Consider the following 26,137-nt stretch of genomic DNA (forward strand, 5'->3'; position numbering starts at 1 on the left):
TCGCCTTGTCAACCTTCTTCCCATCATTGGAAGAACTGGATTTGGAAAGAGAAACCTTCCCCTTCCCCTTCCTCGCCTTACTCGCTAAGGCACAGTTCTCCTCATCCTGCATGGATGAAGAACCGTCTCTGGTGCTCCGCCTGATCTCCTCCTGCACAAGATCCGACCAAAGTCTCTCCCATCCTGGCAATTTCTCCCGACCATTGACAGAGTCGTGATAGGAATGCCAACTCTCCGGAAGACCAAGGAGAGCCAAGCTCACCAAGTCCTCATCATCGACAGTAACCCCCACACTTCCCAGCTCATCTCGACACTGAGTGAACTTCGTGAGATACTTGGGAATATTGTCTCCCTTCTCGCATTTGATGTTTCTGAGTTTATCTTTGAGCGCCAGCTTCCTCTGATCGCTCTTGCTTTGGAATAATTCTGTTAGTGATTTCCACATCAAATATGGAGTAGCCTTTCCATGGAGCCTGGACACAATGTGATCCTTCACGCCCTCCAACAGAATTCTTCGACATTTTGCGATCTTCTTTTGCCAAGCATCAGCTTGAGTAGCATCAGTAGGCTTTGGGATATCCATATCTATGAACTCCTTCAGCCCGTTATCATCCAATACCGCCTCCATCCTGTCCTTCCATGCAATATAGTTTGAGCTGCCCTCAAGAGCATACTCCAATCGCAATCCGTTGAAAGACATTGCTGCGTTGTCACCAAGAAAACACTGCTGCAAATTCGAATTCCACCAGCAACCAACTCAACTGCTTCCGATCTAGAATTCGTGACTGAATAGTAGATCTGATGATCAATCCTCGCTTGATATCCTGTAAAAATATCTTCTACAAATCAAGCTGCTCTGATACCATGTAGAAATTTTGAATAATATGACACATATTCAACAGAGATTATCCTGATCATACAATTTAAGCGGAACATGTATAATACATAATCTCCTCTACGTTGATCATCAAATTACAGAAGCAGAAACATCCACAGGCACACATAGAAGCATCAATCAAACTCATAAACACAGTATGTATCCCGGGGAAAGCATCTCGCTAAAAACCCCACACTATCTGTATATTATATTGATTGAATCATGTAACAATACAAAGCATAATACTTCTCACAAGTATCTCCACCTGTTACACACAATACAGCTCAGATTTGATCTCCAAATCTCTCCCGCTGCTTGCCTGCCTCCACTGCTCAAACCTGCTCGAGAACTGATGAGAATAGCTTCCCAAACTCGATTTTTACACTGCAAAATAGTCACCCACACTATGTTGGACGTGAGCAACAGCTATAATATCATGAAGATACGTGAGCAAAATCATTGGCATACTCAATCCTTTGATTGTGCAAATCATCATGCACAGCTATAGTCACAACTGATAGCAATCTGATCCTCTAACACCTGTCCCTGCTGAACTGAACATGCACTGACATGCAACTGAGTTAACTGATGTATTCTATAGTTGCATTATGAGTTAATAACTTGTGAATTAATTAATAACTAATTCACCCAACTCATCTTTAGTCTATTGATCAGTTAGACTAAATACAACCAGTTTAACAAAGCTAAACTGAACACAACTCCATCAACTGTACCTCCAGTCCACTAAACTCAACTCACTTGAGTTCTAACTGAAGTCATGCATGCAACAACTCAACTGACTCATAAGAAAAACGAATTTCCTTCTGACAGCTGCATGTGCCACTTCCGTAGCTCAAACTGAAGTGCTCCAAGAGAATAAGATTAAGTTTATAGTCCAAATATTATTGTGAGATAATAATATTTGACTTTTTTATTTTTGACTTTGATCACTCACACTGTGATCACTCACACTGTAATCACTCACACTGTGATCACTCACACTTTCATCAAAAATAGAAGTCCATCTATTTTTCCCAACTTGATCAATCATCCATAGACATGATCCATATGTCTAAAAATAGACATAGTCTAAAAATAGACTTGCGCCAAAAATAGCCTGCGGGCCCACTTAGTGAAGGCGACTCTTTTCACTAAGCTCCATCATCTTGTTGCACTCTCAACAAGCATTTCTTGTTGCACACTTTTCAACACTGACGCCCTCACCCGCCCCCCCAACCGGCCCGAGCGCCCTGCCAACCCCCCCCCCCCCGCCCGGGCGCCCACACAACCCCCGCGCCCCAACGCTCTCAACCCCCCCTCCCCCTGGCTCGGGCGCCCTCAACCGCCCCCCCACCCGGCCCTGGCTATCACGCCCCCAATTCTTTTTTCGTTTAATTGAGCAGGTGCGGCACCGCCTAAGATAATAACTTGCTCACCGTTAATTAACTTTGCGAACTACGCCTTCAACAATTCATAATAAACATGAATTCATATTATTAATGTGCGGAAAACATCAACAATATAAGAATAATAATCAACTCGACAATAATATAAAAGAAGAGATCTTTTATTATATAATGAGAGTTTACAATGGCCGGGAGCCGCGCTCCACCGGCGTTAATAATACAAGTGGGCGCCCGCCCGTGCAAGAGCGCACGGCGGTCTGCCTCAACCATCCACTGAATACAATGATAACAATACAAGTCTAGCGTTGGGCGGGTGGGCGCACCCGTGCACGACCCGTGCCCAAGCCTCAACCTAAACTAAGTATTCATTGTGCGGGTGGGCACCCGTGTGCACCACCGTTCACCCTACCACCGTTCCACACAATACCGTCGCCCGACTCGGCAGGCACATCTACTTGTGCGACCTGCGGTAAACTACCTCACACCTTCGTGCGCACTCAAGTCTTGTGCGAAGATGTTCTGCGAGGAGTTCGTTGTCAAATGAGTGTGTGCCTTCATGTTTATATATCCACATATGGAGGTGTCGCCCTCCATGCGGCCGACCTCCAATCTACAATGAAATCACCCAACCAATGTGCCATCTACCGTCGGCTTGCCCCAACATGTAACTCGCTCCTTGGTCGGCTTGTTGTGTGGCGAGTTGCCTGCCTACCTTATAAGTGGGCGACCGCCCTCTCACATCCGCGCGCACATATAATTGTGCCTCGTCGTTTTGGAGCGCTCGCACATCGATACTTAGTCGCATTTCGCAATGGGAGAGGTGCGCGCCTTCACACAAACCTGCAAGGCTTTACACCAGCGCCCTCACCCGCCCCCCAGCCCGGGCGTCCTCACCAACCCTCACCCGCCCCCCACCCCGCCTCAGGCACCCTCACCCCCCCCCACCCCGCCTCAGGCGCCCTCACCCGCCCCCCACCACCGCCTCAGGCGCCCTCACCCGCACCACCCCTCGCCCGGGCGCCCTCACCCACCGGCTCGCCCGGCGCACTCACACACTTGCCCGCCCGGTGCCCTCACCTGCGCCGCCCCTCGCCCGGGCGCCCTCACTCGTCGGCCCGCCCGACGCCATCACCCTACAACCCCCCCGCCCAGGCACCCTCACCCGCCCCCCTGCCAGGCGCCCTCACTTGCCCGCCAGCCCGACGCCCTCACCCGCCCGCCCGCCCGACGCCCTCACCCGCCCGCACGCCCAGCGCCCTCACCCGCCCGCCCGCCTAGCCCAGGCGCCCTCGCCCGCCCGGCACCCTCACCCGCCCGCCTGCCAGCGTGCCCTCACCCGCCCGACGCCTGCACCCCCACCCGCGCCCTCACCCGCCTACCCCCGCGGCGCCCTCACCCACCCTGCCTCGGCCGCGCCCCCGCCTGGCAAGCGATAGGGCGATTCTGGGAATCACCCTACCGCCTGGCAGGCGGGGGCGTGGACCGCCAGGGCGACACCTGCGCCCCCGCCCGGCAGGCGGCAAGGTGATTCCAGGAATCACCTGGGCGGGCAGGTGAGGGCGAGCGAGCGGGCGAGTGCGAGGGCGGGCAGGTGAGGGCGAGCGAGCAGGCGAGGGCGAGGGCGCCCGGGCGGGTGACGCGGGCGAGGGCGCCCGGGCGGGTGAGGCAGGTGAGGGTGTCGGGCTGGCAAGGGCGCCGAGCGGGTGGGCGAGGGCGCCGGGCGAGCGAGCGAGCAAGGGCGCCCAGGCGGGTGAGGGCGCCGGACGTGCGGGCAGGTGAGGGCCGCCCGGGCGATTCTGGGAATCGCCCTGCCGCCTGCCTGGCGGGGGCGCAGGCTGCCCAGGTGGCGCCTGCCTCGGCCGAGCGACTCGGGCGGCCTGCGCCCCACCCAATAGGCGGCAGGAAGATTCTAGGAATCGCCTGGGCAGCCCTCACCCGCCCGCCTGCCCGGCGCCCTCACCCGCCTCACCCACCCAAGCGCCCTCGCCCGCCCGGCACCCTCACCCGCCTCACCCGCCCACCGGCCCTTGCCCGCCCGCTCGCCCAGCGCCCTCACCGCCTCACCCACCCGCCTACCCTAGCCCGCCCGGCGCCCTCGCCCGCCTCACCCACCTGGGCACCCTCACCCACCCGCCTCACCCACCCGGGCACCCTCACCCGCCCGCCTGGCGCCTGACCCGCCCGCCCCCCGGGGCGCCCTCACCCACCGTGCCTCTACCGCGCCACCCAGGCGGCCCGCGCAGGCCTGGTTGGTGGGCGGGCGAGCGAGGGCGCCTGGGCAGGTGAGGTGGGTGAGGGCGCCAAGCGGGCAGGCGGGTAGGTGAGGGCACCGGGGCGGGCGGGCGAGGGCGCCTGGGCAGGTGAGGCGGGTGAGGGCGTCGAGCGGGCGGGCTAGGATGCCCGGGCGGGTGAGGCGGGTGAGGGTGTCGGGCAGGGGAGGGCACCGGGCGGGGGAGCGAGGGCACTGGACGGGCGGGCGTGTGAGGGTGCCCGGGCGAGCGGGCGGGCGGCGCGAGCAAGCGAGGGCACCCAGGCGGGTGAGGCGGGTGAGGGCGCCGAGCGGGCGAGCGCGCGAGGGCGCCGAGAAGGCGGGCGAGCGAGGACGCTCGGGCGAGTGAGGCGGGTGAGGGCGCCCGGGCGGGTGAGGTGGGTGAGGGCGTCGGGCGGGCGAGGGCGCCAGGCGGGCGGAGGGGCGACGATGCCCAGGCGTGTGAGGTGGGTGAGGGTGTCGAGCGAGCGAGGACTCCGGGCGAGCGGGTGGGCAAGGGCGCTGGGCGGGCGGGCGGGCAAGGGCGCCCGGGTGGGTGAGGCAGGTGAGGGCGCCAGGCGAGCGAGGGCGTCGAGCGGGCGGACGAGTGAGGGCGCCAGGTGGGTGAGGGCGCCCGGGCCTGGCAGGCGGGCGGTGGGGGCGGGTGAGGGCACCGAGTGGGCGGGCAGATGAGGGCGCCGAGCGGGGGGGCGGGTGAGGGCTCCCGGCAGGGGGCCGGGTGAGGGCGAGCAAGTGAGGGCGCCCAGGCACGGGGGGAAGGTGAAGGCGTCAGGCAGGGGGCCGGGTGAGGGCACCTGAGCTGGGCGGGCAGGCGGGTGAGGGCAACGGGCGGGGGGGCGGGTGAGGGCACCCAGGCCGGGTGGGGGAGCCAGTGAGGGTTGGTGAGGGCACCCGGGCCGAGGTGGGGGGTAGGTGAAGGTGGGTGAGGGCGCCCAGGCCGAGGTGGGGGCCGGTGAAGGTGGGTGAGGGCGCCCGGGCCGAGGTGGGGGGCGGGTGAAGGTGGGTGAGGGCGCCTGGGCCGGGGGGCGGGTGAAGGTGGGTGAGGGCGCCCGGGCCGAGGTGGGGGGCGGGTGAGGGCGCTCGAGCCGGGGGGGTTGAGAGGGTTGGGGCGCGGGTGGTTTTGTGGGCTCCCAGGCGAGGGGGGTTGGTAGGGCGCCCGGGCTGGGGTGGGGGGCGGGTGAGGGTGGCTGAGGGCGCCCGGGCTGGGTGGCGGGTGAGGGCGTCGGGGTCAGGTGGGGGGTGGGTTGGGGTTGCGGGTGAGGGCACCCAGGCCGAGGGAGGGGGGGTTGAGAGGGTTGGGGCGCGGGGGTTGTGTGCGAGATTCACAGACATCAAAGACCCATTAGAAGAGGAAAATGAGCAAAAGGAAACAGAAAATATTGTGGAAGAAGACAATGATGAAACTCTAGAGGACGAAAAGTTTGGATTACGTGACATTGTTGATTAAATTTAAGTTATGCTTGTAAATCAAGCTTTGCAATGTTTTGACTTTGACATTTTATGAGAAGAATAAACACTCAATTAGGGATGTTATACGTTCAATATCTGTAATATGTGATTTTTGCATTGATTTTTAAGTTAATCATTATTTTTTGAAAAAAAAGTGATTATTATTGTTTTTTTGACATGAAATTCATAAAAGAAGCTATTATTTAACCATTTTTAGTTAAAATTATCATATAAAAATTGTGATTTTGACATGTCAATTCTAGCAAAAAATTATCAAAACGTGTAGTTTTTTAGTTATATTTATGTTAAAAATGGTTATAATTATGTCCATTGTTAAAAAATATTGTTTTTTAGAAACAATTATTTCATGTGGATTGAAAAATTAATTAAGGATGTATAAATATGTATAATATCAAAAATTCTAAATATCGACCTCCTAATTTAAAAATGCAAAACAATAAAAACCTCACTAAAAAAAAAGTTAAAATTAAAATAAAAAACAAGAAAATGTGAAGAAAACGACCACTTCAAAAATGATCAAATTTACAAAATAGTTATTTACATTTTATATATTAGAAAATGTAAAGCCAAAAAACAGGTCTTTTAAAAAAAGGGGGTGATGCAAAATACTCACTTTTTTAAATCAGCATGAAAATCACTACCATTTTAAAACGATTCTAAAACATAATGTACATAAAAAAATTAAAATGCCAAAAACTATGCTCTAAAAAAAAGATGTTCGTTCTGCATCACCCCTTTTCAAAATCAGGTCACTTTTTTGCTATCTCTACGAAACGGGTAACAGTATCAGTTCTCGTTTCAAAGTTTACATTGGTTGGTTTGGAAATGGTGTGAGTGTTATAGGATCTAATATACTTGTCAACGTCCCGTCAAAGTTCTGATCATAATTTTACAATACTTCCATTGTATTCTCCACACCAAAGTTCCATACTACCTGAAAGTAATGTGCCTCCAAGATCACTGGGCACGTTCACTTCAAGGAACACAAAGGTGTCTCAGGTAGCACAACAGGGCATCTTGGAGATGGAAGTCTAAAACTTTCTTTCCCACCATCAATATCTAGTATGTGGTAGTGAGTTCCAAGTCAATGTTGTATAGTTGTGGCCATTCAGAGGTATCATGCCCACAAGAACTGGGAATTGTTGTCAATGCCACAATTAGGGGTTGACTGAGGCAGTGTACGACATGATTGGTGCTACCCTTCTTGTATTTAATGTTCGAATGGAATTATTGTAGGTATGTGGACCATTTCTAATGGTGGTAATTATATAAATTCCCTTGTGTCTACATAAATTAAAGCGGCTTGTGATCTATTTGGATGATCATCTCCTTCCCTGAAATATAATGTTTCCATTGCCAACAAATCTGTCTAATGGAATACATATGCTTATCATAGGTGGGGTGTCTTTGAACAGTTTCAAAGAGTGTTTCACTATGATAGGCCACTGGATGTCCTTGTTGAACGAGGATTGCAACAATAACATAGTTTGAGGAATTTATCTCAATCTCAAATGGTTATTGCAGGTATGGAAGGGTGAGGAGTAGTGCAAAGAAAAGATAGTGTTTAAGTTCATCGAATACCTTATGTTGTGACTTAAACAAAAAAAACCTTATCTTTTTCTCCAAGGCTTGGTCACTTGACATAAGTACCAAACGATATAAGAGAACCCCAACACAAATATTTAGTAGAAGTTTGTAAGGTCGAAGAAGTTGTAAAGCTCTATAAGACTCTTCAGGGCTAGGCAATCTTGAATAACTTAGATCTTGTGATAGACATGCACACGTTTCTCATTAATAATGTAGCCTAGGTATTTAACCTTGTCCATGTTGAAGGACCATTTTTCTAAGTTAACAGATAGCTTATGCTACTACAGAGTGTGAAGGACTTGTTGAATATGCTGCAAGTGTTCTACCCAACTCTTATTGAATATGAGGATATCATCTAGCTATACAACCGCGAAAGATTTTGTGAAAGGATAAAAGATATCATCCATCAACCTCGTGAAAGTTGTTAGGGCATTCATCGAACAAAAGGGCATGACCCACCGAGTCAAAAAGACGCTCCTTGGACTTGAAATCAGTGTTCTACACATCAATTAGTTATATTAGGACTTGGTGGTAATTGGGACTTCAAATAAATGTTATTGAAGTACTTGGCACCATTGAGTTAGTCAAGGAGGTCATCAATCTGGGGAATCAAGTACCAGTTCCTTACTGCGATTCTGTTTAGGGCCTGAAAATCAATGCAGAGTTGTCAGGTTCCGTCTTTATTCTACATGTGTATAATTGGGCTTCCACATGGTGAGGTACTTGGCTAAATGGGCCATTTAGAGTAGCTCTTGGATCCATCGCTTGATCTACTCATTTCCAAAAACAAAGCAATGGTTGATTGGCGCATTGGCTAGAGGTGCGTCGAGGGTCAGATCAATTGAATGCTTGACCTGAAAATGTAGAGATACCCCAGTGAATGAGGAAAATATGTCTCTATATTCCTCCACGGCCTTAACCACTTTCCTATGTTGCGTGGATGATCCCAATGTGGAGGCCATGGCAGTGGCGATAATGTTCTACTTACTTTGAGAGCGAATTAGGAAGAAGACAAATTCCCAATATGGGAGGTGAATTTACTACATTACTTAGGAGAGATCAAAGAAATGGCAGTAAGTGGGATCACCTTTGGTATCATGTATATTTATCTTCCCAAAATAATAATAGAACTATCAAGTTTAGACTCATCTATCACATGATATTTCCACAAGTATGGTTGGCCTAATAGAACATCACAAACTTTAAGGGGAGTAACATCACACTATACTTTATCCTTAAAAGGCTTGATGATGTGTAATGACCAAAAGTCAAATATGCAGCGGAAATCTTTAAAATACTTCAAAGATGTAAATGTCCAGTATAAGACATGAAATTGTATATTTGAATATTGTATAATGAATTGATGTAAGATATGAGAATGAGGGCTTTCTTATATACCCTATACAGGTGCCCTTTCATGAATGGTCATGTCTCTAAAACATGCATTTTCATTACTAACTAACTAACTATTAGGTAATTAATTATTATTATATTTATATTTAAACATTATTTTTATATGAATTATATTCAAACACATTGCCCCTCTCTTAAAAAAGTTTTGTCCTCAAAGCTTACTGATGAAAGGTTGGATTTCTTTTTTAGCTCGTTGTGACATTGTCATCTTCATTGTTACAAGACAATATGAGCCTTGGAGCAATAAATAAATTGTCAAATCGAAAATGGATCTTACCATCCTAGATTAATCCTATTTGAAATCTTCCAGTCACTGGAAATTTTCACTGAATTGTTATCATCGGACTGGATTCTACGAACTTCAATATTCTTGGGAACATAAATCTATTGTTTTCATTCTAAGCGATATTGGTATGTAGATTGATTGGAAAGTTCGTTCTTGTGATTTGAATGTCAATAAGGAGTTATTCTAGTTGGACTTTCCTTTATCATGTTAGTGTCAGTTCCCTAATTTCCTTCAAGTGTTGTTGTTGTTGAGTTGGCATCATCATTTGGAACTTTCATCGCTTTAACTGCAACTTATGCATGTGCCTTCACTTCAGTAGGTTTATCCTCTGCTTGAGTTACGATTTTGATTGGATCGATATTTGTTTCTTTATCTTCAACTTGGACTGAAACAAATGGAGACTTTGATACTACTTGAAGTTGTTCTAAATTGTTATTTAGTGATTTCTTGTCATTTTTAAGCTTCTTTATTTGTGTAAGTAAGGCTTGGTTATGATTCCTTAGACGTGAAATTTCACCATTTGTGAATCGTTGACTTTGTCCTTTGTATCTTTCTCTTTATCTTTTAAATTTTTTATTTTCTCTAATAATTTTTAATAAAAGTTCTGAGACACATAATTTCCTTTTTCTTTTTTTGATAGATTCTCCTTTAGTTCCTTATCAAAAATTTCCTTTTCTTTTTTTAGTCTTTGTTTCTTAACCTTGAACGTTTTTATCTGTGAAAGTAATTTCTCATTGTTGTCCCTTAGACGCCAAATTTCTTCGTTGCTTTCTGTTGATTTTTCATGAAACCAATCTTCGAGATCATTATATTTCTTTTTTGATGCTTCGTTCTTTTGTTGAGGTTTTGTGATTTCTTCCTTTAATCATTTTATTTTCATATGCTCATTTTCTTTATGTTCTTCTATATTAAATAATCTTCCACACCTTGGACAACGTAAATTGCACTTTTTTTATTATATGTATATCCAATTCCATCTAGACAACTTGGACATTTAGTCCAAAATAGTGATTGTTGTGTGGAACTCATCTTAACTGCTTCCTTTCCTCTTATATGAGCTTTAAGAATGTTTTTTTTCCCTTTTCCCAAATAATCTTGTTATAAAACACCCTTTTTTTTCACTATAATAACTTTTCCTTGACCTTACTTTTTCTTGGTAGAATTTTTATTTTTATTTTTTTTTGGTTGCTTAAGTTAAATATATTTTTTTGACCAATAAATTTTTTTGAATTAATTATATATATATATATATATATATATATATATATTCGAAAAAAACTGTGTAATATAATAATTCTTACGGTCATGACCAAACATCACCACAATTTAATCGAACCTTTGAACTGTTTCCATGAAATTTAATGTTTGTTAACTAGTTGTCGGTACGATGGATGAGATTGGTCAGGGTTAACGTAACTGGTGGGGTAGAGAAACAATAGTGGGGGACACTATCTAGCAAAGGGACATGATGGTTGACAATGGATGTGGATAGGATACACTAGAGCGAGGATTGGATAGGGACGGCGGAGGATGGATGGTTTCGGGCCAGCAGCAGATTACGTGGTTTGGTGCAGTCAATACAACACAGGCAGAAGACACGATGGACGAGGCAACATGAAATGGTGGGAAAAGAGGTGGGGACTGAGTCGGATGCGGCGTGGCAAATGGGCGAAGGGCAGCAGAATTGAGCCAGGTCGAGTTGTAGTAGTGATGTGAATGGGGCAACAATCATTGCAGCTTTGTGGAGACACAGTGTAGGAATAGGCGGCTATGTGGTAGCAAGAACATGGTGGAGTTGAATCAGCTAGAGGGCATGCGTACGCGGCTGTGGTTGTGACAAATTTCAATGGTGCTGGCAGCGGTTAGCACGGTGGTCGGGCATCTATCAGACATTGGTGATGGCAACCTTTGCAAACAAGTTACAATTGTGGCGAAGTATTTTTGAGTTGGAGATATTGTGGAAGGCGGCTAGGACCACTATTGTGATGGTGCAACGACGATGGCGAGCAAGTTTGGGAGGCATGGTAATGACTATCAGAAGGGATGCCAATGGTTGTGGTTGGGCTCTAGCGGTAGCAACGACGATTGTTCAGAGAAATGGACGACGACAACGATGTTAGTATGGTGTTTTCGATGGTAAGCGGAGGAGCTGAGCGAGATGGTGGTTGTATAGTGGTGGTTGGCGTCGGGGGCTTAGCCAAGACAAAAATTCCTCTATTTTTTATTTTTTATTTTTTGTGTTTTCCTGAACTTTATATGTATGTATTTTTTATTCCCCTTTTTTATATTATTATTCTTTTTTTTAATTATTTTTTTTAAGTTATTTTCTTTAGTTTTATTTTATTTTTAATTTATTTCCTCCTTTTTCTCTTTTCTTTCTAATGGCCAAGGACCAACTGACGAATTAGAGAAGCTCCAAACTCTTGTAGCGAAACGCTTGATCACGATGACAACTACATTGACGAAAATTTTAATGGCCAATGGTCGAGATCGGAGAACGTGGCTCCGATACCTATATAATGACCAAAATTCATATACACAGTGAAAATATTTAAAATACTTCAAAGACGTAAATGCCCATTATAAGACATCTAATTGTATATTGAATATTGTATATTGAATTGATGTAAGATATGAGAATGAGGGCCTGCTTATATATCCTAGGTAGGTGCCCTTTCATGAACGGTTATGTCCCTAAGACATGCCTCTTCATTACTAACTAACTATTAGTTAATTAATTATTATTACATTTATATTTATATTTATTATTTTATATGAATTATATTCATAACATGATGTAAGGCAGGTAGCACTATTGGTTGATGTGAAGATATCACCCTTGGGGGAGCCACCTGATGGTGTGTGGTTGCGGGTGTGGTGTTGTCAACAGGCCCAATCGCTTAACAACCTCTACTGAGATGAGGTTTTTTTGACTCCCTCTATCGACAATAAAATGCAGTAGAGCACCCCTCACCCACATTTATGAGTGAAAGAACTCACCTTTTTTCGAATCTTCGAGCTCACTTTGTTGGACCTTGGTGGTGGAAACGGTGGCATTAGGTTTTGCATCAATGATTTGTTTCCCCTTGTCTAGGTCTATATCATAGTCGAAACCTATGTCTAACTCTAAGGCTTTTAGCTCGGCAACGAATGAATGCCTTGAACAACATTCATTGGTATTATGAGAGTGGCTCTTGTGGAACTCGCACCACTTCCCCCTGTGTTTCTTCATCTTCACATTACCATTCTTTGTTTACAGCTTAGGTGGGTTGTCCTGGGGTGGTCCACCCTCACTTTATCTTTTGTTCTACGATTTGGGGATGCCCTTGCCCTACTTATGATGTGAAGGATTCATAGATCCAAAGTCTTGCTTATTTTGTTTAAATTTTTTCTCTATTTGACAACATCGATATGTTGCACAAGTGAGGATATGTCCAAACACTTAATTTCCATCTAGATGCATTTTTGCAGACAATCGTGGTACTTGAGAACTAGATGTCACTCAAAATCTTTGATAACCAGCTTAGTGCGCAAAGTATGAAAGTTAATTGTGAACATTGGCACTGCTTGGTCCCTTTCCTACTGTATTGTGGTCCATCTCATGTGCTAGTCTTCGTAGCTTCCAACAGGGCATCCCTAAAAAATTCCCAAGTGGGCGCAACTAAAAACAATGTGGATTCCTTTGTGGCCCTCTGCTCACAGTAAGTTTCCCACCATTTCTTGACATGGGGGACAACCTTAAGGAATGCAAAGTTAATCTTTTCTCTGTCAAAAAAATGTGGACCAAAAAAATCCTTCAAAGTAGATTTAACCATTTATCTTACATCTATTTGGCCTCAAATATAGGAATATCAAAATTAAATAGTACTTTAAAGGGGGAAATGCCTCCAAAGTGCCCATTGGATGAAGATATGTTTCCTATTAGCATATGTTGAATGATATGGGAAAATTTGTCCTTCATCTTATTCTCTTGTCGCTCGAATGATTGTTCAAAAAACGCTTTAATATGATCTCCCACTCTCTCGTTTTTATTTTATTTTGCCATGGGAGGCTTTTGAGGTTGGAAAGGACAATCCTGCAAGGGCTTATGCAATTCGAGTCCCAAGCCCTTATACCCCAACCTCATTGGGGACATGCACAAAAAAACATATAAAGAGAAAATCGCTCTAATACTGATCCGAATTTATGAAGGGAATGAAATGATATACATATTTATAACCAAAACATAGAGATACAATGAAACTTGACTTCTATTAATAAATAGAAAATGTTAAAATTGTATACATGTAGAATGAAAACAAACTAGTTCAAATGGTGTTAGCATATCTCTGAGAAGAGATGCGATGACTACACACCTTCACCGAATTGTGTTATACTGAGGCTCAAAGGCCTTTTTATAATAATAAAAAAATGGTAATGAGAAACTCTAAATATTCGAAAACCCAACCCTAAGAAATGTAGCACCAAAGGCTTTTGTGCTCCAATGGGGTAAGTTGAAACGTCAACTTCTCAGGATCGTAACTTTGGCATATGATCTCCATTCAATGTGTGTGATAGCATTTTGGAAAGGTCTACTCGAGAAGTACATTTTATGACTACTGAGAATAGACATCGATTGTCATCAGCCGTTTCCCCAAAAAAATTCATTTAGGGCCTCGAAACGGCTATGAAAGTTCAAGACCTAAAAACTACCAAAAATAATACTCTGCCAAAATAGAAAATTTGTGCTATGAGCTAATGGAATAGGCAGGTAGCAATATCCATCTAGATCGCTTTCAGAGTGATTTCCAATTAATTTTCTAACCTTTATGTGGACTAAATTGTCTTGTCAATAGCAAGGATATCTTGAAAAATGATAAGATAAAGTAATGTTGATTTGTGGTGTTTTTTAAGGTTGTTTATTTTCTTGTTTTGTTTGTAGCTATTAGAAGCTTTGGTTTTATTCAATGCTAATTAGCGTGAATCTTGTAAAGATTTGATGATGTTTTTCACATCTCTTGAAGTCGTCTAACATCAACTTTATTGTTGTTTTTTCTACTTTCCTATGGTACTTAATTGCCCCTGTATGAGTCATTGTAATGTTTAAGGCTTCTAAGGACATATTTGGTCCTTATCCTCGTAGGGGTCTATAAATACAATTGATCTTATATTCATATTGGTCTTATAATAAAATCATTATTGATTTCTTTCTCTAATTAGCATATTAAAAGGTTTATTCTAAATTTATATTGTTGCTCTATTTTCATGATTTCTTACAAGCATTTTAAAATTTATTTGGAAATTTTCTTGTTCACGAGTTTTTGTACAGATTACTTTATTATTTTATTCTCTGAGCTATTACAAATAGAACACAAAAAAATTATATTGATAAAATAAATTTCAAATTTAAAGAATTTTTCATTTTGAAATATTGATGCAATTTTAAGCGCTATAAAACCAAGATGATATTACCACGTATCTCATGTAGCCTAACAAGATTCAAGGAATTTTTGTGAAAACTTCACCCTCAACGTATAAGTGCTTTTAATCAATAATATCCAAACCCAAACAATATATAAAACATAATATTTTATTTTCTTCACTTAAAAACAATATATATATATATATATATATATATATATATATATATATATATATAGCATAAGTATACATGTATATTGAAATAACTCACCAGAAAACATAGAGCTGGATTTATTTAAAACACTTGAAATCAATTTACAAATAAGGTAAAATAATATTTTCCTTATGGTTTACTTAACAAAATAGATTTGAGTATTGTAAAATGAAATTTAGTGATACAAAGTAAGGTTAAAAACATACCTATGGAATCTATGGTAAGTACTAACCAATAGTTGCTTGAGAAAAACACATTCAAAAGTTTAGTTAAGTTTCATTTTGATTGTTGTACATGGTATATGATCATTAACAAATCTAACAAATGGGTAACTCTGGATTAACATTGAACACAAAAAATTGCTACCTATCACACAAATTATAAACAAAGAATATTGCAATAGGATAATTTATTTTTATTGACAAAATAAAGTGACGAATGCCCATTTCTTCATGAATAAAACATCTAGTAAGAATGGCAAATAAGAGTGGTGAGGCAAAGTTTGCTATATTGCCACCATTTAGACTAGTAGTGTAATTTACTTAAGGTGCAATTAATGTAAATAAAACCCTCTAAGAATGATATTGAAAAGGGAATTGATAATACGATCTCTAAATCAATAAAAAGAACCTTCAAAAATATAAGTTATTTTGCATAAACATGAAGATCTAAAGAATTTTACGTATCATAGGAGAAAAACCTACAAAATTCAACATCAATCCTACAAATCTTTTCAATTAAAGCTTACATGATACATGATATATATTGCACATGGTTCTTTTCCTCAAAGAAAAGAAAACATGGCGGATTTTAAGTAATATATGAAGGAAACCTACAAAATTCAATATCAACCCTACAAATATCTTTAATCAAACCCCATAAGCTGCATAGTAAGCATTCTACTCTTCAAATTCTACGATGTCTATAAAGGCATAGACAAGGAAGATTGTTGTGAATTTTTGGATAAACATGACATGATATGTGGATAATAAAATAAGAAAAAAAACATGGTTTTAACCACCTAGCAATAAAAAGTAGCCAATTAGCCCAATAATGTGTAGGCCCCAAAAGATATTCAAATTTTAAAAAGCCTATCCCATAAGCTATGTATAGATTCTACTCTTCTAAAATCTTTAGCCAAGCATAATCAAGAATGTCAAAGTAAATTTTTGAACACACAAGATAGGTTTTGTAAAAGATTAGCAAAATAAGAAAAAAAAAATATTGTTTGGGCTTAACCACCTAGAAACAAGCAAATGACCAAATAACCTAATAGTTTGTAAACCCCCAAAAAGGGTTTAAATTTTCAAGTCTATGAGTTTGTGTACTTGCATTTCTATTAGGAATGCTATTTAACCATTGGTCCACTAGGTAAGCTCCTTACCTACATTCTACAAAGAAAAGCATAATAATATTGACCTCCAAATGGTTGAATAAGATGCATGGATGAATAAAAACCCTAACTAGTTCCTTGTTTTTTTGTTCATAGGTAGGACTCTCCTTATGAATATTTGCTATAAAGAAATGAAGATGTAAAAGGATGGAAATTTCATACTCCACACATGGGAGAAAGGGAAAAAGGTAACTTGGACAAGAATGTGTGTTGAGCAATAGATGATCCAAGTGGAATGATTGAATGACAATAAATTCAAGTATTGATTCCATTGTGACTATTGATATCCTTTCCCTCATCAAAGAAGCCTCAAAGATTAATGAAGTAATATGTTCAAGAATCAAACTAACGCCTAATCAAGTGCAAGTGACATGTGTTAGCCAACCCATGTATATATTCTATAGTATTGAACATTTATAAATTGCTAAATTTTAAAAGGACAAAATCAACTATAAAATCTTCCATAGCAATAAGGTCGGGCATACAAAGCTAGACTCAATGAAGCAAATGTAAATTGTTACAAACCATAGAATTCTTATTGGATGTGGCTTAATTTCTACTGAAGATAAAATATAACATGATAGTGCATCAAAGCAAGATCCCTTCAAATAAAAAAAATCATCATTTTTTCATTCAAAAGGCCACCACTTAGATCAATTCCAAGACTTACTACAAACTTGGATCCCAACATTGTCACTAAATTGTAAAGTCAAGCTCTCCAGAACCAATAGGATTTTATGCTTTTATAGGTTAAAAACATAAAAATGGAAGGTATGCTAACTATCAACCAATAACTGCTTGAGAGAATCATCTTCAAAGTTTTGGTTTAAGTTTTACATTAATTGTTTTTCATGTCACATGATCATTGACAAACCCTCTAGATGGATAGTTTTCTATTAACATAGAACATTAAAAATTGTTATCAATCACACAATCTATTAATTAAGAAGAATATTGCAATAGGATAACTCTATGTCCATCTACAAAATATTGAAGAATACAAATTGTATCATCAATATAAACAATCTAGTAAGGTTGGAAAATAAAAGTGGTGAGGTAAATGCTACTACATGGCCACCAATTGGACTTGGTATGTGAATTACCCAACTTGTAATTTAATGTAAATAAAACTGTACGGGAATGATATTGAAGAAAACATTAATATCTCCACATCAATATAAAAATTTACAAATATATAGTTATTTTCCATAAACAAGAAGTTATAAATAATTTAAGTATTATAGGAGAGAAAATGAAATTAAAAATCAATCTTACAAATAGCTTTAATCAAAGTTCATAAAATACATCGTATATATACACAAGGTTCTTTTTCATAAAGAAAATAAGGTAGAGAAGAATTTAAGTAATATAGGAGGGAAACCTACAAAATTCAATATCAATGCTACAATATCTTCAATTAAATCTTGTAAGCCACACAGTTTGTTATGCTCTATTGATTCTACAATCTCTAACTAAGCATAAGCAAGAATGTCAAAGTAAGTTTTTTAAAACAAGGGATGATCTATAAAAGACTAGTGAAATAAGGAAAGAAAAAAAAGGGGGAGGTTTACCACCTAGGAACAAGAAGCCAATTAGCCTAACAATATGTATACCCCAAAACATGTTCAAATTTTAAGAATCCTATGGAAATGCTCTTACCATAAAAGCTCATAACCTTCACAATATAGATTCTATTATTTAGATCCTACAATCTCTAGCCATGCATAAGCAAGGAAGAATGTCAAATTAAGATTTTGAATACATAATACATGCTCTTTCAAATATTAGCCTATAAATGATTAGAAAAATAAGAAGAATGAAATATCATATGTGATTAACCACCATGCAATGAGCATACAACCAATTAGCCTAACAGTTTGTAAACCCCAAAAGAAGTTAAAATTTTAAAATGTCTAAGAGTTTGTGTGCTTGCATTTCTACTAGAATTACGATTTATATGTTCTGTTGTGACAATAGCTATTGGAGTGTTGTGACAATAGCTATTGGAGTGTTGTGACAATAGGAAGGCACCTACAAGACAAGACCAGGAGCATTAGATAGTGAAAAGCAAAATCATATTGACCCGTAAAAGGTTGAATGGTAAGCATGCAGGACTACAACACTTAACCAATGCATGATTTCTCTATTCATGGTTAAGAATTTTTTCAGAGGGGAATCCCCTATGAAAGAAGTTGTATATATACATCATGGTACAATATTACATCGGAATATATTGTACATATGTCGCATCCAACAACGACTCAGCAAACACATAAGCTGCACAGCAGCACGCAAGCATGTATCGCGAGTCGAACCCGGGTGGGGAGGCTAATAACATGTTGTCCCATCCACGCGGGATAACAACCACATACTCTATTCATGGCTAAGAATATCTGCTATAAATAAATTGAAATGTAAAAGGATTCAAAATTCCATATTCCATACCTAGGAGAGGGGAGGGAAATTACATAGGGAGGAATGAGATATGGTAATGTGGGTTGAGGAACAGATAATTTAAGTCAAACAAGTAATAACAAGGAATTTGAACATTGATTCCATTGTAAATGTTGATGTGCTTTCCCTCATCAAAGAAGCCTCCAAGAGAAGCGAAGTAATATGTTCAAGAATCAAACTTGTGCCTAACTGTGGATTGCATGCGTTATCCAACCCAAGTTAATGCACTACAGTATTGAACAATTATAGAATGCAAAATCTTCAAAGGATAAAATCAACTACAAAATCCTCCATAGCGGCAAGGTTAAGGGCATACAAAGCTAGACTCAATGAGGTGATTACGACAATTACCCAACTACACCTTTATTGTTGGAAGTGAGTTAACGACCATTGAAATTAAAATAGAGCATGGTCATGAATCAAAACAAGATTCCTTGAATTAAAACAGTCATCATTTTTTCTTACAAAGAACCACCACAGAGATTACTTCCAAGACTTATCACAAACTTCGATTCCACCAAGTTTGCTCCCAAAATTGTCACTCAAATTCTAATCTCAAGCCCTTAGAAACCACCATGCTTCCAAGGGTTGATCAATTTGAAGGCTCTAGAAAGCAAGAATGCCCAAATGTTTAGGTGACTCTTCTCTCATCACTGCTTCAGTGAGAAACGTAGTTCTTGGAAGTTTCTCTCCTGCTTCCAAATCCATTACTCAAATCAAAATTTATTTTCATGCTTTGAACCCATTGAATATTTACAAATTATTGCTTGAGTAATTGGATGGCCATTAAGTGTAACAAATAATCAAACAGATGCCCTCACCTTGTATCAAGTATTGATCATTTTGAAGGCTTTGGGAATCAAGATTGCCCTGATCTTTGATGATTCTATTTTCATCACTGATCAAGTGAGAAAGTCAAATCCCGGAAATTTCTCTGTCGTTTCCAAACCCATCGCTCAAATTAAAGTTACATTTTTAAATCAAATGGAAATGGGAGTAAATCAAGGATGAGCTAGCCATTAAACCATCCTTCCCCCTCATCTTCATCTCACTTGAGCATTTGTTTGCAGTGAGAGTTTTGTCTATGCTTGGATGGAGGTTTACAATGCAGGGGGGACATATTAAGATATCAATGTGATGGGATTTTGTCACCTTGCAAGTTGGATCAAACCGTCATTTGGCTTTGCACTCGTACATGAGGGTGGTTGTGGTCAAAATTGTGTTGTTAAGATCACTTTTGCATTTGTTATTGCGGTGGGAGTTTCGTCTATGCTTTGATGGAGGATTACAATGCAAGGGGGATATATCAAGAGATCAATGTGATGGGATTCTGCTTTCTAGCAAGTTGGATCAAACCATCATGTGGCTTTACACTCCTAGACTAGGGTGGATGTGGTCGAAATTGGGTTGTGAAGAGCTCTGCCGCAGTGTTGGTTTGGTTGTTTCAACACTTGCAATTGGACTCTTGCAGGACCTATTGGGCCAGCATTGTTGAATACTGGGCACTGAATTTTGTTCTTGTTTGTTGAGCAAGTTGTATTTGGTTCGTTACTTGGTTTACTCCATATTGGATTTGGTTTATTGCTCCATTTGTCTAGTGTTTTATACATCTTTGCCTCTGCCTTCTTTGGTGGTGCTATGGATGAGCACAATTATCCTAGACTGTGCTCACTATGGTGTTCTTGACCTGTGCAAAATTTTGAGGTCCTTGGAAACACAAATGGATGTACCTAAATCAGAGCTTTTAGTCAATTTGATGCTCAATTGGTTAGGAATGCAGAATTGAAAATGAAAGTGGAATCCCATGACCAAAGAATGGAGAAATTGGCTATAGGTCTCAATATCACAACATAATTATGGGATTCACTCCTAGCTCAGTCCTTGATCAACCAGCCTCTGATTCTATGCATTCAGTGACAAATGCTCTCATGGAAGACACCACAATTCAGCAAGCTCTTTGAGAGTCGAGACCATGTAGAGGAAGCAACAGCACAGCCTCCACCTGGAATGCAGGAATCTGATGAAGACATGAACGAAGTTCATGGTGGGCATGGACATATCTAAATAGCTTTTTTTTTTAATTCATATTTGCATGTGGTCATTTTATTTGAATTTAAAGTTGCCGAGAATATAGAAACCGAGTTGGTATTAGATGTAAAATTCAGTCTGCAAGAACTGTTTTGACAAACTGAAACTTTTAGTTCATTTTGTAATATTTTGCTGACCGATTTGGCTGCAGAATTTTATATATCAATATAAAAGTTACCTGTTCTCGTTATTAGAAAAAAATAAAAATAAATAAAAGTTAGATTGTCATTTTGTGGCCCACAAGCAAATTGTAATTTCGAAGTACTGTTAACATTCATTGTAACTTAAACATTGCACTCCACGTTGTGTTAATTTTCAACCTCTGAAAATTGAAGGGTTGTATCAAAAATACCCTTTAGTAAACGATTTAAGCAAGCCCGTCAATTTTGATTGGTGGCTCCCAAAAATGCCCACCAAAGAAAAAATGTGCAACGAATGTTTATAGCAAAGACACAAATTATGAAGGAGAAATTATGGATGATAAAATCAAAGGAGGTATAACTATCACTTCTTGTCCTAGATACATTCTTGGTTGACTTGCAATTATAGGTTCCCACCCACAGTGAGCCTTGCTGATGTGGAGCCATTTTTACCATGCCCTTCAATGGGGACCTTGCCTACATGGAAACATTTTATACTGTGCCCATGAACAAGGCTTTGCCAATGTGAACCCAATTTCGCTAGGACCTCCTATGTGGCAAACCAACATGTCCACAAGGATACCTTCCTAGCCTTTGTAACCTTATATTAGCCTTAATTTCTCACAATTCTTTATATAAATGTACTAAATTACGATAAAGTCAAAACATCGATCAAAATTATAACACAGATTGCTTGTTCCCTGACCACAGGACCAACATCCTTGTGGTCAGTCTTTTATAAATGTAGCCAGCCAGATTTCTACAAATGAGTTGGGAAAATTATCCAATTTCTCGATTCTCTAACAAAGAGGGAGGGTCTCAACCATATCTCAACATTAAAATGGGCTACAGGGTGCCTAAAAATATTGATTGTGGATGGGGGGGAGGTGACCATATCTTTCCAACAGGGGGGACAAGAATTTCATGGAGGCTTTCATAAGTTGAAACCTAGCATAAACAAGGTTTCTAAGATCTTTTATAGCTGTGAAACAAGTGAATTGTTGCCGCCATTTTTAAGATCTCTCACAGTTTTCTTTATCGAGTACAATAAGGATGAAGGGTTTAGAAATAGAATAATGAAGCAATTTTAAGACCAACTCACTTTCTATTTCAATTTTGGACTGGCTTTTAGAACGAATTCATATTCACCCTGTTTACATTTCTCTATTCAGTAGTTCATTTACCCAGGGGATAGCTAATTTGCTGCAAAATTAACAGTTACTTCACTAGATAACAATAGGTGTGATTACTACAGTGTCCAGCATGCCCAATAGGTCTCCAATAGGCACTAGTGGTTGCCATTACAGCAATCTTCAGTACTTAATACTAGGCAACCAGGTACTCAAAATCAACAGTAGCTTAGCTTAGACAATCATTACCTGCCCTCTGAGCACAAGAGCCAAATGATTGTAGGCCCAGTTAAGGATTTATTCGAGACCTACGTCTAATGATTCTCCAATTTGTCCTGAGATCATAGGTGCATTATCCACCTGGATGGCTAAGTTGACATGTCAAAGTAACCTTTAGCCACTTCCAACTATGAGAACAAGAGAATAAATATGGAATATCAATGGTTTTGGCATTTCTTCTACAATATGGAGTGTGCCCTACATGAGGTAAAAGATACAAAAGACATCTGAGGTTAGAAACTAATTTAAAACTAGAGACGGCTATCAACGACTGCACAATTCATTTTGAAACAACATTTACTTCACATATCAGAATCTAATACATCTTCCTTTGGATAGCATATCATGTGTAATTAGTAAATTATGCATTACAAAACTGCATTTTTTTGTTTTCCGCCAAAAGTTTACAAAGTTGGAAGGTTATTATCTCAATTTTAGGATCATTTTCTGATCATGCAAGATATCATATCATGCTTTTGATTCATGGTCACCACTATGATTCATGCTGATAGGCACATAAGCCTTGAACTACTTCATCCAGGTTGTTTGAAAGAAAACTGCACCAACATCATCTAAACATTGGCCATAAATCTATAAAAATGAACTAAACCTGTATCAACAAATTACCAAGCAAAGGGCTTCTATATATCAAAACAAAACTCAACTGCATACAGATTGGCATGAGCTGTCTTAACAAAAATTGCAATCCAGATCCACATCCTCTAGATTGAAATGGGACTCACATATCACTTCATCAAATTATTGCATCAACTTGTGCAAACCAATATGAAGATCAGAGGAGATAGAGACAACCAAAGGCCATGAAGGGTGCCATGCTGCTTTAAAGACCCGCTTGCTATGAGCCGGAACAGATTGAAGGGGTTCACTTCTGTTATATCGGATGTCAAAAATGTGAAATCTAGGATCAACTGATCCAGATGCTATGTACAAGCCATCAGGAGACCAAGTCTGATTTATTAGAGCAGATTGAGAATCACTACTCTCTTGTTTCCAACCAAATGCATGAAGCTCTGTTTGTCGTATTCGTATATCAAACAAGCGAAGTTGCTTTTCAGGAGTCCTGCACATAAGCAACAATTGCAATCCTATTAACATGAAGAAAGGACAAAAACATCTGGAGAGGAGTACCCTTTATAGCTGAAGCAAGTACAAATAAAATGTGATGAAACAATCTGCATGCCAAAAAGGTCATCTCGTAAGAACCTTGGTCCACATTTTTGAAAAATACTAGTTTGACTTGTTTATGGAAAAACTGTAAGAAAATCGAAATAATGAAAGTGAAAAGCAGGCACAAAATGCCAATCTTCAGGACAAACAATTAATTGAATTCAAGGCAGTGATTATCCTTTGTATATAAAAGTGGGATGGACAACCATCACAGAATTTAGAACGTAACTCCTCCCAGACTATTTTATATGTTGCTTTCAAAAAGCCCCTAAACTTGACGTATACTCTGCATCCAATGAATAGTGAGACATGCAAGGCACTCCCTGTCACAAGAATAGAAAACACTTGCTGCTTCATGTGAGGTCGTTGAATGCAGAGTTAGACATAAAAATCATTAATGTGCTTAGGTCAAGAAATGGAAACTTTACATGCCCAGGAACAAAAGTTACCAACAGCATGGTTGAAGATGTAAATCAGATGTTTGAAAATTTTCAGATTCAAGGATTTATCAAGGAAAGGGTCCTTGAACAATATAGACATACCAAAGATATGAATCAGAAAAATTTGCAGATCATAATGATCAAATTAAAAACTTCAGACAGCTTAATAATTTAAACACAATATTGTAGCCTTTTATAAGAATCTTTTGAGTAATTTTAAGGTTTAGATATAATTTTAAATACTTTTCCCTTTTTCTTTATTATACTTGTGCCATGAATAGGTGACAGAATCCATCGTCGCAATTCATCATGGATCCCTCTCCTTCATGGATCTGGTCAGGAACCAGATCTTGACCAAATATTTAAGAATCCACATATCCCAAGAAGAGAGGAAACATGGGATATTTATTTGTGACTATTATTATAAAATGCTCAACACAAATTGCAGGTTGGCAGTTAAATTTGCCAGCCTGCCAGCATTCCATACCACATTCTTTCAGATTATTTTCTTGGGTACAACTATTCATAACACTTGAAAATTTGTAGTTTTGTATTCATTAAAAAACGGTTGAGTCGGCATCGCATCAAACAATTGACAGCTGAATTAAATTCAAGAGTGCCAAACTGCATTTAATATGAGTAGAATGACCTATTCCACTGCCATTGCAGACTAAAGATGGAGCTTTTCAAAATCACATTTAAAACAACTGTAATGCTCGCTAGTAAATGTCTTCAAGCTTCCTTATCACATGAAAAACCTATGTGTTGAAAAGTGTAACTAGGTTCGGTCTTCATAATGACATGTAATTGTGATTTCATGTAAGAGATGTAAAGAAGAAAAATAAAATTATTGTAATACTTGCATCATAGGTTTCATGAACAAGAGATTTTACTTTTAGTATAGGCTCCCATTGAGAGCCCTTAGGAATTTTGTCATCTAGTCATAAAAGTCTAAAGAGTCATTGTCATGTATTAAAGGCATGTTACACTTTGTAAAAGAGTCATTTGTATATGTAAATTCACCCTCCAAGACCTTGTCACTAGCCCTCACACAAGTCGGCCTATAACAAAGGAATAAGTCTAGAAGATGAAGTCGGCCTGCTCTAGGGATCATGTCAGCCTAATGGACATGGACCAAAGACTATATATACCCATACTCAGCCTCATTTGGAGATAAGAAATTCAGTGAAGCAAGTCCACAAAGGAGTGTGACAAACATAATAAAAGAAGCCTCTACATCAGCGAAGCAAGAAGGAAGGAGAGCAAAGATCGTTGTGGACTGATTTGGGCTAGTTCAGCCTCCCACGTGCGAATGTAGCAGATCCGAAGGTGTCAAGAGAAGGTCAAAAAATTGCAGTCACATCGAAGTGCTCTTATTTGGGTGGAAATCTTCGCTATAGGAAGCCAAGTAAGAGAGAAAAGAATCTCCTTCAAGGAGGAGTCTATTCAAGTGGCAAATCTGATCTAGGGTTTCTGCTGTCAAGAAAAGGAGTTGCAGAACGACAAGGAGAGGCCAAAATTCTAGAGGAAGCTGAGAAGGAGAAGAAGAAGAGTAGGGTTCAAGAGGAGGCTAGTGACTTGGTCTTGAGAGGACTCTAGTGTCAACGGTCTTTGTCATGGTCTTGGTATTTGTCAAATGAAAATCTATAAGAAAAATTTTGTTTGGGTTTCTGTTTTCCTCTGACAGAGTGAGAGGTTTTGGCCCTGGCTGACAAGCCTATACACTGTGTCTCTTGTCTCTTTGTTGTTCATGATTTGGTAATTGTCTTGATGAAAAGAATACAACAATAACTCAAGAAGAGAAGATCGTAATCAAGAAGTAAAAAGACTATCACAAGCAATTATCATAAGTAGAGAAATCACCTATCTATTGATGCCCTAGATTTCTCAACACTAAGTAGTCTAAGAAATGGAAGTCTAGTCCACATCTATATATTGAATAAGAAACAAGGACAAATCAACAGAGAAAAATAGAGATGAATTCATCTAGGAAGTGAGAAGGGGAGAGAGGCAGATGATATCTAGAGAATAAGAAAGATGTCCAAAGAGAGATACATTTAGTGGAACTGAGCCAAATGTATGGCTAAAAGATGCAGAGACATA

At 40.7% G+C, this 26,137-nt stretch overlaps 1 protein-coding gene across 1 annotated transcript in view; it reads right to left on the bottom strand.

The window, feature by feature from the left end:
• Positions 1–22,938: 22,938 nt before the first annotated feature.
• The window catches only part of LOC149201209 (uncharacterized), a 272,911-nt gene continuing 269,712 nt past the window's right edge, over positions 22,939–26,137 (bottom strand). Inside the window, exon 7 of the mRNA XM_089402884.1 lies at positions 22,939–23,487. Within this exon, the coding sequence (XP_089259010.1) occupies positions 23,166–23,487 (322 nt within the window). The 3' untranslated portion in view covers positions 22,939–23,165. The remainder of the gene's footprint in view (positions 23,488–26,137) is intronic.

This window comes from Pinus tabuliformis, chromosome 2_1 (genome assembly GCF_031772625.1).
Source record: "Pinus tabuliformis cultivar Carrire ecotype Pingquan chromosome 2_1, CPIR1, whole genome shotgun sequence".
In the NCBI taxonomy this organism is placed as follows: domain Eukaryota; kingdom Viridiplantae; phylum Streptophyta; class Pinopsida; order Pinales; family Pinaceae; genus Pinus; species Pinus tabuliformis.